Source organism: Pogoniulus pusillus, chromosome 8 (genome assembly GCF_015220805.1).
Source record: "Pogoniulus pusillus isolate bPogPus1 chromosome 8, bPogPus1.pri, whole genome shotgun sequence".
NCBI lineage: Eukaryota > Metazoa > Chordata > Aves > Piciformes > Lybiidae > Pogoniulus > Pogoniulus pusillus.
In genome coordinates, this window is record NC_087271.1 from 11,501,983 (window position 1) to 11,518,555 (window position 16,573).

General features: G+C 44.3%; 1 protein-coding gene across 4 annotated transcripts in view; it reads right to left on the bottom strand.

The window, feature by feature from the left end:
- Positions 1 to 16,573, bottom strand: part of MTA1 (metastasis associated 1) — a 92,913-nt gene extending 76,340 nt beyond the window's left edge. The window contains exon 1 of one of the 4 annotated variants that reach the window (XM_064147203.1): positions 16,278 to 16,563. In XM_064147203.1, coding sequence (XP_064003273.1) covers positions 16,278 to 16,305 — 28 coding nt within the window. In that variant the 5' untranslated portion in view covers positions 16,306 to 16,563. Of the gene's footprint in view, positions 1 to 16,277 lie in introns of all 4 variants that reach the window. The other 3 variants (XM_064147204.1, XM_064147205.1, XM_064147206.1) reach the window with 3 other exon arrangements.

The window sequence follows — 16,573 nt, forward strand, 5'->3', positions numbered from 1 at the left end:
TATCCAACAGTTGTGAAGAATAAAAACCCTAAAACATTGTTTTGCCCAGCACCAGGAACATCCCCAAATCCACTCTGTGATGCTGAATGGTGGAACTGAAGCTGTCCCATGGGATTCTCCAAGAGCTGACACATGACACAGTGTAGAGATGCATACTTAGACCAGAGCTTGATGATTTCATCACATCACAAATGCACAGCCCAGTACATCTCATCCGTGTTTTAGACTAATCCCACAACTATGCTAAGCATTCCACCAGTAGCTATGCAACTAATGGAGACCTATTTCCCATTACTCAAATTACCTGGAAAATAGTTTCTTCTTCTCTGCAAGCACTGCCGAGTGCACTGCAAATCACATAAACCAGAATGTGAGCAAATCTGAGGGGAGTAATTTGCATTTTTCATGGAGATTTTAAAGACTTTAACTAAAATTAAAATGCCATCCTGCACAGAAAAATGCTCGAGTTGCACACTGTTCCACACGCACCATAAGGAAATCTTAAGTTCAACAAACCACACTTCGATGCTTTAGCAGGTGAAAAAACTCTAAAACTATTCCACAAGGAACAAAACCCTTGAAGGATGATTTCTTGCACACAGGGTTTAAAGGAAGTACAGAAGCATGCTCCACTGACCCCTACACTCCAAAATATCTCCCTTCCCCTTGAGCAGCACTTCCCCCACATCTCCAGCTTGCTTCCCTACCGTGGGTTGTAGTGCATCCTTCTCATACTGCCTACTCAACTAATGTTATTCCAGTTTGCTGTCAAGACAGCTACAACTGCACACACATCGAACAACAAAAACCCTCTGCAGGCTCCCTACAATCCAGTTCTCAATTGGAGACATCCGGTATGCACAAAACTGCCAGAGTCCCTGTGCCCTCAGCTGAAGAAGAGGATGGGGAACAAGACAAAACTAACAAACCTCGGAACAGGAAGATACACATCTCGGCTCCTGCTGCAGAACAGGAAGGAAAGAGTACAGTAAAACAAAAAAATATAGTCCAGGGGCAGAAAAGTAGAGCTTAATAGCAAGCAAGTCAGACCCTTCAAATACAACAGGCTGCCCGCCCTTGCTTATATAATGGCTTTCTCACTTTCCACGAGTGCAGGAAAGGACCATTCTACCTGCTCTGCAACACACATGCACAGCACATCATCTTACCAACAGCAACAGACAGAAATACACAAACCTCACCCCTCACAACCCAACCACCTCAACTAAAGTTGGAGACTCAATCCTCTATCTTCACAACAGCTTGCAGCTCAGACTCACAGTCGCTGAATTAATCACCCATGCATCCACACCATGATAGTAATTATCAGCATCATTTGCGCACATTATGACATTCCCTACGATCATGTAAAAGCTATGACAGAATGTGGCAATGCCACAAGACAGTAAAAGGGCCTTCCGACTCAAACTCAAGATTTGTTTCTTCCTCTTGCCTGTACTGTCACAGAGCAGAAGTACCTGCATAGGTAAATCTATTCAAAAAGCCTCTCTATTGTATAGCTTGTTTTTCTGAAGCTGTGAATATACACAGCTTAGTAGAAAGCAGTGCCGCATTACACAGGTATGAGCTGCTGTAACACACAGAGATAACCATGCCTACAGCAGCTAGAACCACAGCCTATGGACCACAGAAGATGGAAAATTTCCACAAAGGCAGTAAAAGAATTGTTCTCTTATGAGCAATAAACATATCAGACTTTCTTTTTGCTCTCATATGCTTTCAAGACTTTATTGTAAAATAGGTTCCTGCTCTGCCCTCTTCATGTCAGTTGTTGATTAAGTCTACATCAGTTCATGGAAAAGAAAATCAGGAATGGCTACCACAAAAGAAAAAAACAGACACTGTCTAGAGGTGGTATTTTTGTATGGTTAGAAGTGGCTGAGCTACCTAATAACCTTATGGGCCTTTAGGTGATCAAATCGCAAAAATGCCCAAAAGTATTTTTATCCTTCTCAACTCAAATTGCCTTTCAAGCTCCAAGCACTTTGCAAGTACTGACCTCATTGGATACTCCCTGCCTTACCTCCAGAAGTCCTATACACTGCATGCTGCATTTGCTTAGAGATGCATTCAGGACAGACAAAGGCTGAAGCTACTCACTGCTGATGCTGGGTACAATATGCATTTCCAGACATGATAAAGATGTAACTTCACAGGTACAAGTATTTCCCCTACCCAATCCACAGAGCTGCTGCCCTGAATTAAAGATGAGCATCAAGAGAGTGCATAAAATTATGATGACCTCCTTAACGTTATGATTTCTTTTAAGGAAAGTAGATGCCTCCTGATACTCTGGGGCTCCAGTTCAACTTTGGGCCAATTTCTTTTAACAACCTCCAGTTTTCAAATTATTCAGCAGCTTGGTCCCCTAACTGTCAATAACTTTATATTTTGGATAATACAAACTCTCCTGGTCTATGCTCTTATGACATAGGAGATCAGAGAGCCTATACTGCTTTCAGTCCTACCAGTCAAGGAATCTCACCTGACAGAACACAAGTCTCCTTTGCCCTCTGGCTGTTCAAAACCCAGCAACTCTCACAGCAGCTGTCACCTGATGAAATGTTTAGTTACAGAACAGATAGAGTTTCAACAGAAGAAGCCTCACCAGCACAACATTTTCATTACCAGAAACATGAAAGTGGAACAGCTGTTTCTATCGCTAAAAGATTTATGTGGTTGAATACACCCAGCAGTACACATGAACCAGGTATTTACAATTAATGTCTTTAATGGTTTTGAAGATACACTGTCAGCACAAGTCCAATTCCTGTTTACTGGACAGCAGTGTTTGTGGCTAGTGTGCACAGGATACACACTGCCTTGTCCTCAGCTTGCTGCGCTATGGGCATCACCACTACTACTGTTCAACTCCTAAAACCAGATTGGAAATGGAGCAACAACCCAAGCACACAAGCATCAAATTACCTATTGCCATTTAGCGAGGGGCAGAGCAAAAGCAAGCAGTATCTCCTGCAGAAATCCCTAAACAGCAAACCATCAATACATTTAGCAAGGAGAGGTTGAGGCACCCCAGTGAAATCAAGCCAGTTTTACTCTTCTGAGCAAAGGAACCAAGTCAGAAAGCTCATGAGGATAGTGATCAAAACAAATAAGCCTTGACTGAAATCTTAAATTGAGATACACGTCTCAAAAGGGAATATGCTCGTGAGAAGAAACCACTGCTCACACAACATACTCCTGAGATTATATGCCTGGTCTCAATGAAAAAAAAGCTTATCCAGAACAAAACATGTAAAAAGGGCCTACGCAACAAGTTCTTACTGCTGAAGAAAAATAAGCCTAGTTTTCACTAACTGAACAAGATTAACACACCAATGTACCACTTCCTTAAACCCAAAGCCTACAATAAGCTTCCTAAGTATAAATATGCAATAACAGCCCAACTCCATGTGTGCATGTGCCTCCAGAACAGCAACTACCCAATCTCTAACCAGGTAGTGAAAGTAGTCCCAAGTCAGGTAAAACCAGACACGGTTTCCTTCAGCAAGGAAGGCTGCCATCCTAAAGAGGTACCGATCACAGGACCCAGCAGGTTCTGGCACTCACTCAAATATTATAGACCACCATCAGGGCTAAAGACATTGCAACCACAGTTCAATGAGGGTAGGATGGCTTCATGCACAAGCAACACAATCCACAGCCAAATTCTCCTGATGTACAAGCAGCTTTGCAGACTGGAGCCAGAAAACACTGTTGAAGGAACTGTTGCAGCCCTACCCTTCCCTTTATGACTTCCTACTTCAGCCTGGCAGCTAATACTCTTTCTACAGCATGACTCCTTTGTTGGGTCCCATAGCTTTCCAGGTTTAGTAGACAGACACAAAGAGATGGTCTACACAGAGAGCTCTGTGAGCACACTCCCTCCAGAACAGCAGTTATGTCTAGTTAATTACACACTGAAATTGTATGTGTAAAAAATCTTAATTTACAACGTTGTTTTGTAATTACATAAAATGCTTGTTTCTCCTACAAGACCTGCCAGTACAAGGAAAAGTCACTTCTACCCTCCTGGAGGGTATGAAGACAGTGTAACAAGGGTGCCTGTACAATCCTGAGTAGTGGGAAGACAATAATCTATTAAAAACACAAATACATCATCATAACACCCACGTGCCAAGCACTTCAGTGGTGAGAAAGCACATAGCCTCTGCGGATTCTACCAGCTCACACAACATACTGTAAAATCTCCAAAACCTGAATGCACAGCTGTATGTACATATAGATATGTAGAATGCTCAGCTCAACTTCCCCTTTTCTACACCTTCTCCAAGAAAAACACCATGACTTGAAAGAACCCTGGAGCTGTAAAGTGAAGTGTCTGGATATATTCAAGAAAAGGATAAGTAATTCAGTTTCATTTAATAAACTAAAGCTTCTATGACAATTGAATCCTACACTGCATCTAGACATATACACATGGCACAAGTGTTCCTCAAGATTGCTTTTTACTAAAGGAAGTTCAGTCACATCTGTTCAAAATGCATGGCAGAAGTCCATATTCTCAGTTTCATACCAGCTTCTACTCTTACTTTCAATAACAAAACATAGAACAAGTTGCCATTCCAGCCCTCAGCAAGCAAGACAAAAAAAAAAAAAAAAAAAAAAAGAAGTGGGAGAACCATGAATATACAAATGAAAACACACATGCACTTTTTGCCAAGTGCCCAGAAGCCAGGAACCTGTACAAAAATGGGCAGAATCTCATAATCAGTGTAAATATAAGCGTCTTACTTTAATTCACCAATCACCAAGCTTGTAAGAAACAGGTAGTCTAATTTCTTTAGTTTGTTAATGGATCTCTTTTCCCAAAGACTGCATTTTTATTTCTAAAGGTAGAGAATGTGATCAAACACATGAACATCAAGAAGCAGGAATAGGCTTACTACCTCATCTTCACAATTCCCAAAGTTCAAAACCACTGAAGAAACAAGGATTATCTGCGCATTCATGTGGTAAACAAAACATTCACATTACATTTTCTTCCAAATGTCCAGAACTCGTATCTAGAAAATAACTTGCCTGTTTCCTGATCAAAATCACATATCAGTTTTTGTGACTTGCCTTCAAAAACCATCAAATCCCAAAGCAACAATTTCTACCAGTGTCCATGTAATAGGACTATGGGTTATACACAGGCCTATAAAAAGAGCTGATAAAAGCTTTTATCAGTGCAACTTCTTCTCATGTAGTATGAAACTCCACAAAAAAAAAAAAAAACTTCACACAAAGCTGAACTTTTGAAGGACCTGTAATGGTTACACACAAAAACAAAACCTGCCACCCAGAACACTACTCAAGCTAAGAAAGTCTCTGCCTTTATGGAGCAAAAAGCTTCATGTAAGCTAGTGACATGCAGCCTGCTTGGAAAATGGATGGGTGCTTGATTCAGTCTTGACTCTGAAGCATAAAGGGATGTGAAACTTCCCAGAGGTCTTCTGTTATTTCACAGTATCACAGTATCACCAAGGTTGGAAGAGACCTCATAGATCGTCAAGTCGAACCCTTTACCACAGAGCTCAAGGCTAGAGCATGGCACCAAGTGCCACGTCCAATCCTGCCTTGAACAGCTCCAGGGACGGCGACTCCACCACCTCCCCAGGCAGCCTATTCCAGCAGCCAATCACTCTCTCAGTGAAGAACTTTCTCCTCACCTCAAGCCTAAATTTCCCCTGGCGCAGCTTGAGGCTGTGTCCTCCATCCAGCTACATTGTATCATTTTCCCCCCTTGATTTTTAGTGAAACAAGGTTTATGCAACTCTGTTAACCACACAGTAGCTCTTCCCTACCAAGTCCTGAAGCCTTTGATTAATTTCAAACATTTCACAGAAGGATGGGAGACTCAAACAATTAAGTTCTGATCACTGTTGCTTATCTTGAAAAGGGAGACACCAAAATAACAAACGAAAGTGAGACAGGTAAGACAGGCAATGAAATATGAGATGGTTCAGATTTCAAGCACACTTAACAGACTAGATTCCAAAGCAAATCACTGGAGGTTCCAGCGTTTGGGGGAATAATGAAAAGTGCTTGCTTGCTTTTTTGAATGCCTTCAAACACTGCTATTGTCAGTGATGTTCCAGGCAGGTCTTGGGCTCAAGTAACTTCTGATTTGAGGCATTATCACCACGTGCATTCCCTAAAGCTCACCCTGTATGTCAGGGAAGAAGGCAAGCATTCTGCCTAGTAGCAACGATCCAGAGACTCTCAAGATCATGTCTATAGATGAAGCATAGAGTTCACACAGTTCCTTTCCCAGTAAAAGTGTAAAATCACAAACAAGTGGGAGAAGGAGGCAAAAAAACAGCTTGGGGATGAAGGGTACAAATGCTAGATCAAGTCAGCATCACTATTTCTGTTTCTCAATGCACTGTTGGCTGTCTTCAGTGTGCAGAAGGTTTGTGTAAAAAAGCAAAGGACAGCATCTGCTGGTACTAGTGAAAAAGGTTGTGGGCATCAGTGGCACTTCACAAGTGACTCTTCTTAGAGAAGAGTTATGACACGTTGAAATAACTGCTATGAAGGTAGACAGCTCAAAGATAAAGTAGGGAAACTGTTTATAAACAAGACTTCAAGAGAGAATTTGTGAGAATCCTGGAAATAAACTTCCAAAGTATTACCCTGAGGATAAAGAAGCAATGTTGCTACTAGAAATAAATTATATGGCAGTACAAGGAAACCCATTTCAAAGAATAGCTGAGATACTGGGAGTGGATAATTGAGGCATATTTGCATGCAGCACTGACCTTTCAGTACACTAAGTCACCTCCCACCAGCTTCCTGCAGGACAAGCATACACTAAATCCTCCTGAAGAGCCACTTTTTCTACTGTTTTATATCAGATTTTTAAGTATGAAACAAAGTCATCTGGACACAAAGCCTTCTCTGTATTACCTCTTCCAGCAATTCCGTTCCCAAGGGTGTAGCTCTACAAACATTTTCTGCAGTAGCGAAGAGGTGAGCCTGTGCAACTGCAGTTGCATCAATGTGGGGCAGAACCATGAACCAGCTCGTGAAAACAGTCCAGGCTTAGAAGAAAAACCCTTCCCCAAAGCTGGGATGACACCGGGATGGTGTCACTTATAGGAAAGACAGAAACATTTGAGCAGGTGGAGAAATTAGTAAGACTAGAACTTTTTAAGTCATGGGAGTGTATTTTGGAGGGGGCGGGGTGGGCATTGGAGAGGAATATCCTCAAACTACACTTCTGTAGCAGCCAAGAGAACAGTCTGTTCCAGCACAATTCTCATTGCTAAGAACAGATAAGAAAAACATTATTCTCCAAAAGACACTTAGGCAGTATGGAGAGCAACAAAAAATAAGCTTCATGTTCCTTGCAAGTATCCAGAGAGATGAAAATAACCTCTGAAGTATTCAAGATGAAGCTTAGTATCACCATCAAGGAAAAAAAAGCCAACAACAACAAAGTAGTTTTTTGGTTGGTTGGTTAAGAAAAATATCAAACTTAGGTCAGCCAATCTGAATTAATTGCTTAGGGCCACGGTGTATATATACTAAATCCAGGAGCAAGGGTTTCAGTGCCAGACCAAAAGGAAAATGGCTTCACAATGCAAAACATGGATGAAGTTTTATAAACTCCCAGCATAGTTTCTTCAAACAAGAATGCCACTGAAGCTGATTCACCCCCCACCCTCTCACACCACCCCCCTAAGCTGTGACAGCTTCTCCTTGGATAGGAGCAGGCGCACATGTGGTAAACCTGATTAGGAACTTACCTGGGTCAAAAAACTGCCTCCCAACCAAACCAATTTCCTGATCTGTTTAACTGTGTGCTCACACTAAAGAAGCAATGTGAGCACAGTAACAAGTGTCTGTGAACAGGCATTGCTTAAATCAACACAGCTACCTAAAGAAGCATCCACAGAAACTGTCTCACATGGCTGGTTCAAATTTGATGTTGACAACTTAACTCTGTAAGGACAAGCTCTGTGCTAAATCAGGAATCATCTGCTCACACACTAACTTCATGCTTGATCAAGTATCGTCTGTCCTCCTACATCTTGTATAAAAGCATAAAGTCCCCAAATTAAACAGAGCACATCATGTGCAATTTAACAGAAATATTACCATGGGCCACATCTGACACAGTACACAACTGGGCACCTGGCAATGCACAGAACCAGAGCTGTGAAATACCAGGCACCACAAAGATTAAGCAGCTTGCAAGGAACACACATGGAAAAGACTGGAGAAGCCTTCATTTCTCCTCTTACTTGCAAACTCACTTTAAAGCTGACAACTGATTTTTTTAATTATTTCCTTGATCAATGTCAAGTAAAAATTACCTCAGGAACAGTCTTCTCCCTTGAAGATAATCCAGCCAAATATCTGGAAAAAGGAGACCTTGTGTGTGGTTCCTTCTGGGCTGGGCTGAAGGTGATCCATCTGCCTTCTCACTTCAGCAAGCAGAAACTGATGTTTAGTTAGGAGTCATATACCAAAACCAAATAGATGGTTAATTCTGCAGCAGACCATGAAGAAAACCTTCAAACCTTCAGGACTTAAGCCTCTCCTTATGGCTTACGGGAACAACAAATTGAGGAAGCCTTCATGTTTCTCACAAGACACTACTTACATTCACATCCCACAAGCAGTGTCCACAGGCAACAGAAATGAACATAAAGGGCAGATCCCCACAATGGCAGTACACCCAAAATACAGGTATCAGCTTTGCTTGAGAGGACTTTCTTGTTCAGGCCAAGGTCTCAACAGCTCATCAGAGATTATTATAAGTCAATAGAAACACTTTTTCACAGAGGTCAGGCTGAAATTTCAAGGTGGTTTTTTTTTAAGTAAACTAATAAATCAGAAGCATGCAGGCTATTGTCTTTACAGGTTGAATTCTTCTCTAAGAATTGTTTCCATGAGTCTCGAGGCATCAAATACTATTTAATCCACTAAGAATCTTCCAAAAGCAACTGGCATGAGAGAAGTGCTGGAGCAACATGGGGGAGAAAGACATTTCCTGAGGCTTTCAAAAATAACACTTTCTTCTTTAAATTAAATATGGAGCAAAGCCTAAAATTAAAGAAAATTTGTGAAATCTATGAAGATAAAAAGGTTGCCAGATATATTTAAAACTGGAATTCTGTTATGTTTGAATATCCAGCACCAACTCTGAACACCACTGAGAGCAATGTATTAGCCTTCAGCAAGAGGTGGAACCTACATCCAACTGGACATGAGAAAGCTGCCCTCTGCAATTGGAGAATTAAATTATTCATCTAAGCGCCAGGGCTGAACCCCCTTTGAACTGTGGCACAACAGAGATTCTTCTAAAAGAAGGCTCTGTCTTTTTTAATGTGAAAAATTCCTCGATGTCTTTCCCTACTGAAATGCTTTCCTACACATTAAATAATTACAGCAGAAACTCATTAGCTCTTGTTAACAACAGGCAACGCAAGAGACCAAATTTGGGTTTGCAAGATGAGAAGAGGAATCATACCAGACTTTTAAAAACATTTTGAAGCATAGCCTCCATATATTGCATCTGTGGAAGCAAGCTACAAGATACTGAAAACCTAGAATGGTTATAACTTACAGGGGTATTGTCCTGACAGCTCCAGCAATCTAAACCTCAGGGGAAACTCAGGCAAAGCAGCTGAAGGGCTCAGTTATTTATCTCTTTGAGACTTCAAAAAATAACTATCTCGCAAAGCCATAAGATACAGTATAAAAACTCCTTATTTGGTGCAAAGGTAACAATAATTAACAGATTACTTGTTGCTAGATGATGTGCAGGAATAGGAGGTGACGTCTGACAGTCTATACCTATGCTTTCAAGTGGCCCCAAACTGCTCAGTAGTTTATAAATGGAAGTGAAAATAGTAACAGCAACCAATTTATTCTTTTCTCTTCCTAATGGGGAGAGATTAAGTATCCTTTATTTATTTAAAGATAGGATGATTAAACATAGAACGTTGTTTGAAAAACAACTGGATGTGAGGGAAAAGGAAAAATCTCTTACATTCACCTCAAATCTCACTAAAGGAAAGGAGATGCTTAGAGACTTTAAAATTCCCTTTTCACAACTGCATATCAAATATCTTATTCACCTGCACTGAAAGCCAAAACAAACCAAGACAACCCACAGACTCCCAGGGTCACCTAGGAGTAAATCAGCATGTGGCCCTTGTCTAGAAGTGTCTCACCAAACCCAAAGAAGCACAACCACAGAAAGGCTACATTCCCCAGACCAACCCTCCCATCTAGCCACCCTGGCACAGCCTCCCACACACCAGCCCAGAAACTCTCTAAACTCATTCATCCAGCAGAAAACAGTCTCTGCTGCTGTGCTAACTTTCTAATGGGCCAGGGATACCAGACAGCCAAAGAGGTGGCTAAGAATGAGAAGAGGCATTAGGTGAGCATCACCTTAGTGGAGACATGGAGATACCTCCCTCTGACAGAAGACAGTTCAGTGCTTTCACTCTATTTGCCAGCTGCAAACAACTTTATGAATCCACAAAGCGAGTACTGGCACAATTGTTAGAGGTCTAAACCCCAACACAACTAAGCTGGCTGACAACATCCTTTCCCAAGATCTTCCAGTTAGAGGGTAATGAATAATGCAGCAGTCCAATATGGGGGAGAGAGGGAAGGAACACTGTAAAACACAAGAAGATAAAACTTGTATATACAACTAGAAACAACAAAAGGAAAAGATGAAGAAGTCCACTGCCTGGCTGTTGCTGAAAGAAGCAGTTCTGTATCTACCAGGATGACCACACAAACCTATTAGCAATTTGCAAGAATAAGCCCTCATTTCTGTTATCTTTGGTGGTTATTTAATACCTCTCTCCAATAAACCCACTGTCACCTCGGGTTACCTTCAAATACTCCACTTTAGCTGCAAGTTAATAAAGAAAAAACAAACAAAACCCCATAAAAAGGAACAACAAAACCAGAGCAAAAATATCCCACAGTAACCTCTCCTGCAACCCAAAATATACATGCACTGAAAGCAAGAGGACAGGAGAGGGTTTACACATGTCCTTGCAGTTAAAATATCTGAATTACATACTCAACAACATGCTTTTATGTGAACTACCTCAACATCTCAGTGTCTCAGTTCTTTACCAGGAAAAGCACAAAATATTATTGACATCATTGTGATGTCAAGAGGACCAATGGACTCATGTGCCCGCAGCTCTCTGGCAGCAGCATGGATGTGAGGAGTTGTACGATGCCAGGGCAGTCTGGATGCCAACCGGGGGTATGTAACAGGACGGGGTGCAGGTCAAATCATGGTCCCCAGGCATGCATTAATAACACCCTATAATAACAGAGAGATGATGTCATGCTGCCATTCTTAAAAACTTCAGGGATGGCTATGCTGAAACGAGAAGTATGACTGCAGCAGAGACAGGCATACCAATATTGGATCTAAATCTCACCGAGTAGGTTGTGGTGCTTCAGTTCCTAGCACAGTGGAATAAAGCTGATGGGAACCCTGGGTACTCATGCAGGGCACTGGGGGGGGTGTCAAAATTTCATTTACTTGAATCAAGTAAGATGGCTAGCACACATGTGCTTGACTGCCCTTTCATCCTACCTTCCAATGCCACTTAAACACACCTTAAATGTGCCCAAATCAAAAGTGATGATAATTTTGTATCTGATCTCTCCTCCCACACAAGAGGGTCACTGACAGAAGTCAAAACCATAAAAATCTTTCCATCTGAAAGCATAAACTGACATATTTTGTCTCAGCAAAAGTGCTGCTTCAGTTGGTCTTCCTCCATCCTTCCTTCCTCTCCTTTCTTTCCCCATCCCCTTGTTCCCAGCCCTCCCACTGAGCCCATTCAGCTGTTCGCACAGTCCTACAGTGAACCAGATCGGGTAGCTGATGCAGAGTAAAAATAATCCAGGAAAAAACAAAGAGTGAGGAGGAGAGAAGGAGGAAAAAACTAAGTTCCTCAAATCAGTTTAAGATGGAAATGCAAAAATCGTTGTTTTATTACATGAAGGGAACATCAGAGGGGCAATAAACCTGCAGTGGGGCTCAATCAGTTACTGCCGCTGAAAAAAATACTTGTGACACCACCGTTAAACTCTCCCAGAGAAGGTGGAGACAGAATAGCTGCTAGAAAGTCTCTTGATACCAAGATGACCTGTTCTCTTCCAGGCAGCTGACACAGCATTCTCCTGAAAGCAGAGACTGGCACTAGCTAGAACAATGAACATCTCTCTCCCACATGCATTTTTTCATCAGAGGCCCCAAATTCCAGCTCAGAGGTCCCAGGCTTCTCAGATCTGGTATTTATCCAGCATTCCCATACAGTCTGTGATCATGCATACAGCCAGTCCACTCCATGAAGTGGCACACCAGCCCACCACGACTCCTTCCAAGTAAAAGCAGCCCACTCTCATCATGCTGCCATTTATTTCATGGCTGTACAGCAGCTGACAAAAAAATCTTCACTTCTCTTACACTGGAGGTAGGCACTTCCGGGATTTCCTTCTGGACAACAAGCAAGATCCCAGACTTCATTTTGGAATTTGGTACCCTGGCATCTTCCTTACAAATTTTAAAGAGTATCACATCCTTTATGCTAGCTTATGAATCACAGAATGGTCCGGGTTGGAAGTGACCTCTGAAGGCCATTTAGCCAAATCCCCCATTTGCCTGGAAACCAATTTTTTTCCCCTTCAGAAATGTACCAGTAGAAAATTGGCTGGAAGCAGGAGAATGAGTTGCTTTCTCCAAGTAGCTCGATGCCACCAGTCAACTTCCGCACTTACCATTACATGGCAGCTCTTAACTCCCTTAACCCTCAGCATGCTCACTCTGCTAACACACCACCACGAAGACTTGCATGCTCACTTCAGCACCCATAGTGCAGGCTTCTCAGCTCCTCTATCCAGGAACTGCTGCACACCAACATTAAAAGAACAAGACACTTCAAGTCCTCTGTAAGAGATGCCAACTACGTGTTTAAACCCAGTCCATATAGAGAACTGGTATCTACCCATCTGTGTCTGAGAACAAAAACTTACTGTTTCACGATTAGGCCAAAAGTGATGACCACCTTTACTAAGTCAACATATACTTCTAGGAGCTTTATTGATCCATAGTGAGCAAGCTGCTTCTGGAAGCTGTTAGGTCTGAAGTTCACACAACACAATTTGTTATCCACGAGTACAATAACAGGTTATCTGCTGAGTATTTGTCTTCCAGTGGGAAGAGTATGAAATTAGTATGCACAAATCCCATTTAGGATTTAATCCTGCCCTGGAGTTCACATGCAACTTCAGAGCACAAAACCATTACTGGGAGATATCAGCATCAGAGGTCAGAAACAACTCAATAACACAAACTCTTCTGGCTGAGGCTGAGCAGAGTGCTCACAGAGAAGGAGCTGCATCCATCCATATGTTGATCGTGGTAACATGTCAAATCCAGACTTCATTCATACGTATGACAGCAGAGCGAGGTAACCTTGGCTATCAGCCAGCAGCCTTGCCCTTTGCCCACAAGGGTTACTGAGCAAATCCTGGACACTGTTTCCGAATACAAGAAGGACAAGAAGGTGACTTGAGACCAGCCAAAATAGATACACCAAAGGCAAATCATACCTGACTAACCCAACTCCCCTCCTGGGACAAAAAAGACTGGCGCTGTGGCTGAGGAGAGAGCAGGGGGTGCTGGACACCATGGCTTTATGTAAACAACCACACTAAATTTCTCACAGCGTTCTTCAAACCAAGGTGCTGATGTTTGGCCTGGATAACCAAACAGTAAAGGTTGGAGCACCAGGTTCAAAGGATTGTGAAGGTTGTGTGCACAGCCTTCACCTGGCTGCTGGCTACTAATGGAATTCCTTCAAGGACCAACATCCTTCCTTATTACTTTTTTAAATAATCTGGATAAGGATTACAGTATCTCCAAAAGTCTGGGGACTTGAGAAAACCATACTGCATACTGAGGGCAGGGTTGCTATTCAGAGAGACTTCAACAAGTTGGAAAAGGGGTTGATAAGAACCTCGGGAAGTTCAGCCATGGCTAGAGCAGAGGCCCGCACCTAGGGCAGGGTAACTCCCTTAGTGGCACAGGCTGCCAGCACAGCATCTTTGTGGGAAGGCACCTGGGTAGAAAAAATTGTCCAGAAGCCTGCAGCACACCCTTGCAGGCAGCACTGCCATATTGGCAGGGCAATGGGACAAATCCTTCCACTAAGCACCCATGAAATCGTTTAACTTGACTTGGGCTCTCTACTACCAGTGACACAGAGAATGAAGTCCATCAGAGGTCACTGAGGTGGTTGTGCAGGAGCATGGGGCATGCAAAGCAAGACAGAAAGAGGCAGGTTAGGTCAGCCCAGGAAAGAAAAGGCTCGGGGAAGATGTCTCTGCTCTCTACAGCTATTGAGTAGGAGGCATGTGTGGAATAGGCCAGGCTCTTCTCAGACACAGAGGAGTAGGACGAGAGACACCGTCTGGAACACAAGAAAATCCAACAAGGCACACAGATACAAATATTTGCCATAAAAATGGTCAAATACTGGACAAGATCCAAAACAAGGGTCACATCACCACCCTTAGAGGTACTCAGAACCCATCTGAGAACAACTCCAACCATCCTGCTGAAACAGAAGAGCTTCTAACAGGAAGGTGGCTCGAGGCAGTCTCCAGAGGTCCCTTCCCACCACTCATGGGGACCACAGTCCAGATTTTGTCACGCAGAACACTAGCAACAACATTCCACACAAAAAAATAGTATCTGTAACATCAAAAACTAAAGAATAATTGCCAGAAAACAACTCCCTTTACAAGTGGTATCAAGGAATCAAGATGTAAATTTTCACACCTCATCTTGTCTTTCATCTTTCAACTTCCAGCATCTCCAAACCAACCTAATGCTAACGCAAAAACTATCAGCTTGTAGCGACCCAAGAAACAAAGCCAGGACAGTCAAGAGGCAGACCTCATCATGCCTCCACAAAGCTGAAGACGAACACAAAAAGTAGTACCAGTGTTATAAAAGATGTGACATTTTTCAGAGCACAAAGTAAGGGTAGGGCAGAAAAGCAGAAGAACGTAAAGTAGTTGCTGATGGAGAGCAGGCAGACAGGGTGGCTTGGCCACCTTATTTTTCCCCCCCTTGTTTACTCCAGTTTCACAGAGCTCCACAAGAAACGGGGCATTCTGGAAAAGAGGGAAGCCCACAAAATCATCTTCCCACACATCCTATAAGTCTTGGAGAAAAGGAAGTTTCACAGAACAGCTTTTATGAAGTAAAATGGCCGAGCACAAATTCATGCCAAGCCACCTTCAGTTTACATTCTATAAAATGCACTCCCGAACCTTATTCCCTCTCCTTTCTCTTCACGTGAGGCAAAACAAAGGGCAATCAGACAGAAGTAGAATAGAAGACTAATGGGAAAGCACACAACAAAACAGCAAGAGTGGAAGAGAAGGCCAAGATGTGCAGGACGTGCCCCTAGCCTACCAGCAGTCTCTGCCCATCTTTGTGCTCCTCATCTCAGCAACTCCCACTTGGTCCACACCTCTACAACCTCGCACGAACCCCATCTAAACAACCATTCCTCCCCAGGTCCCACTGCAGGACCCGTCCTGACTCCGTTCCGCACGGCTTCTCTGCTCTCCTACGCTGCCTCGGCTCGGGCTAACGCATCTCGCCTTGCCCATTCCCCAGCCCCAGATATGCCCTCTATTCCCCTCTGCCCAAGCCGCCATAGCCTTATCCCCCTGCACCCTCGAACTCCAACAGATCTGTTCTCCATCCCTTGCCCCCCGCCTAAGCCCTCCCAACTGCGCCCCACAACCCCGACTCGCAGCACACCCAGCACACCACAACGCCTCGCCTGCTCCACGCTCCGAGGAGAGGGTCCTCACGGCAGCCCCTCACCCCACTTAACCCCACACCAGGCCTCCTCTCGTCACTCCAACTCCCTGCCTGGCTCCCGCCCCGCTCGCTTCACCCACCCCGGCCTCCGACCGCCACTCGAGAGCCCCCCGGGCCTCGCGCTCTGCCAGCCTCCCTCGCTACCCTCGGGCCCCAAGAGCTGCATCTGAACCACGGCCCCTACCCGGCCTCGGCCTCCCGCCGCCCCGCCCCGGGCCGGGCCTGCCCCGCCGCTGCGGCCCGCCGGGCCCCGGGGCGCCGCTCGCACGCGGGAGGGAATCGGGGGAGGGGAGCGCTGCACGGCCCGGTCGGGCCGCGGCGGGGACGGGACCCCCGGAACGCTTACCTCCGACCCGGTACATGTTGGCGGCCATGCCCGGGACGGAACCGAATGCGGGGCGCGGGCCGCTCCCGCCGCCGCCTCCAGGTGCCGGATCCGCTGGAAAATGGAGGCTGAAACGGCCGGGTGGGGGAGGGGAGCGGGGGAATTAAAGGGGCCGCGCCGGCTACCGCCCGGCCAACGAAGCGGGAAGGAGGGAAACGGGAGGCGGAGGGCGGGGCGGCAGCGGGCCCGGGCTGAGGAGAGGGGCCCGGCAGCGGCGGGAGGGAGGAGGAGAAGCTGGCCCCGGCGCCCAGCCCGCA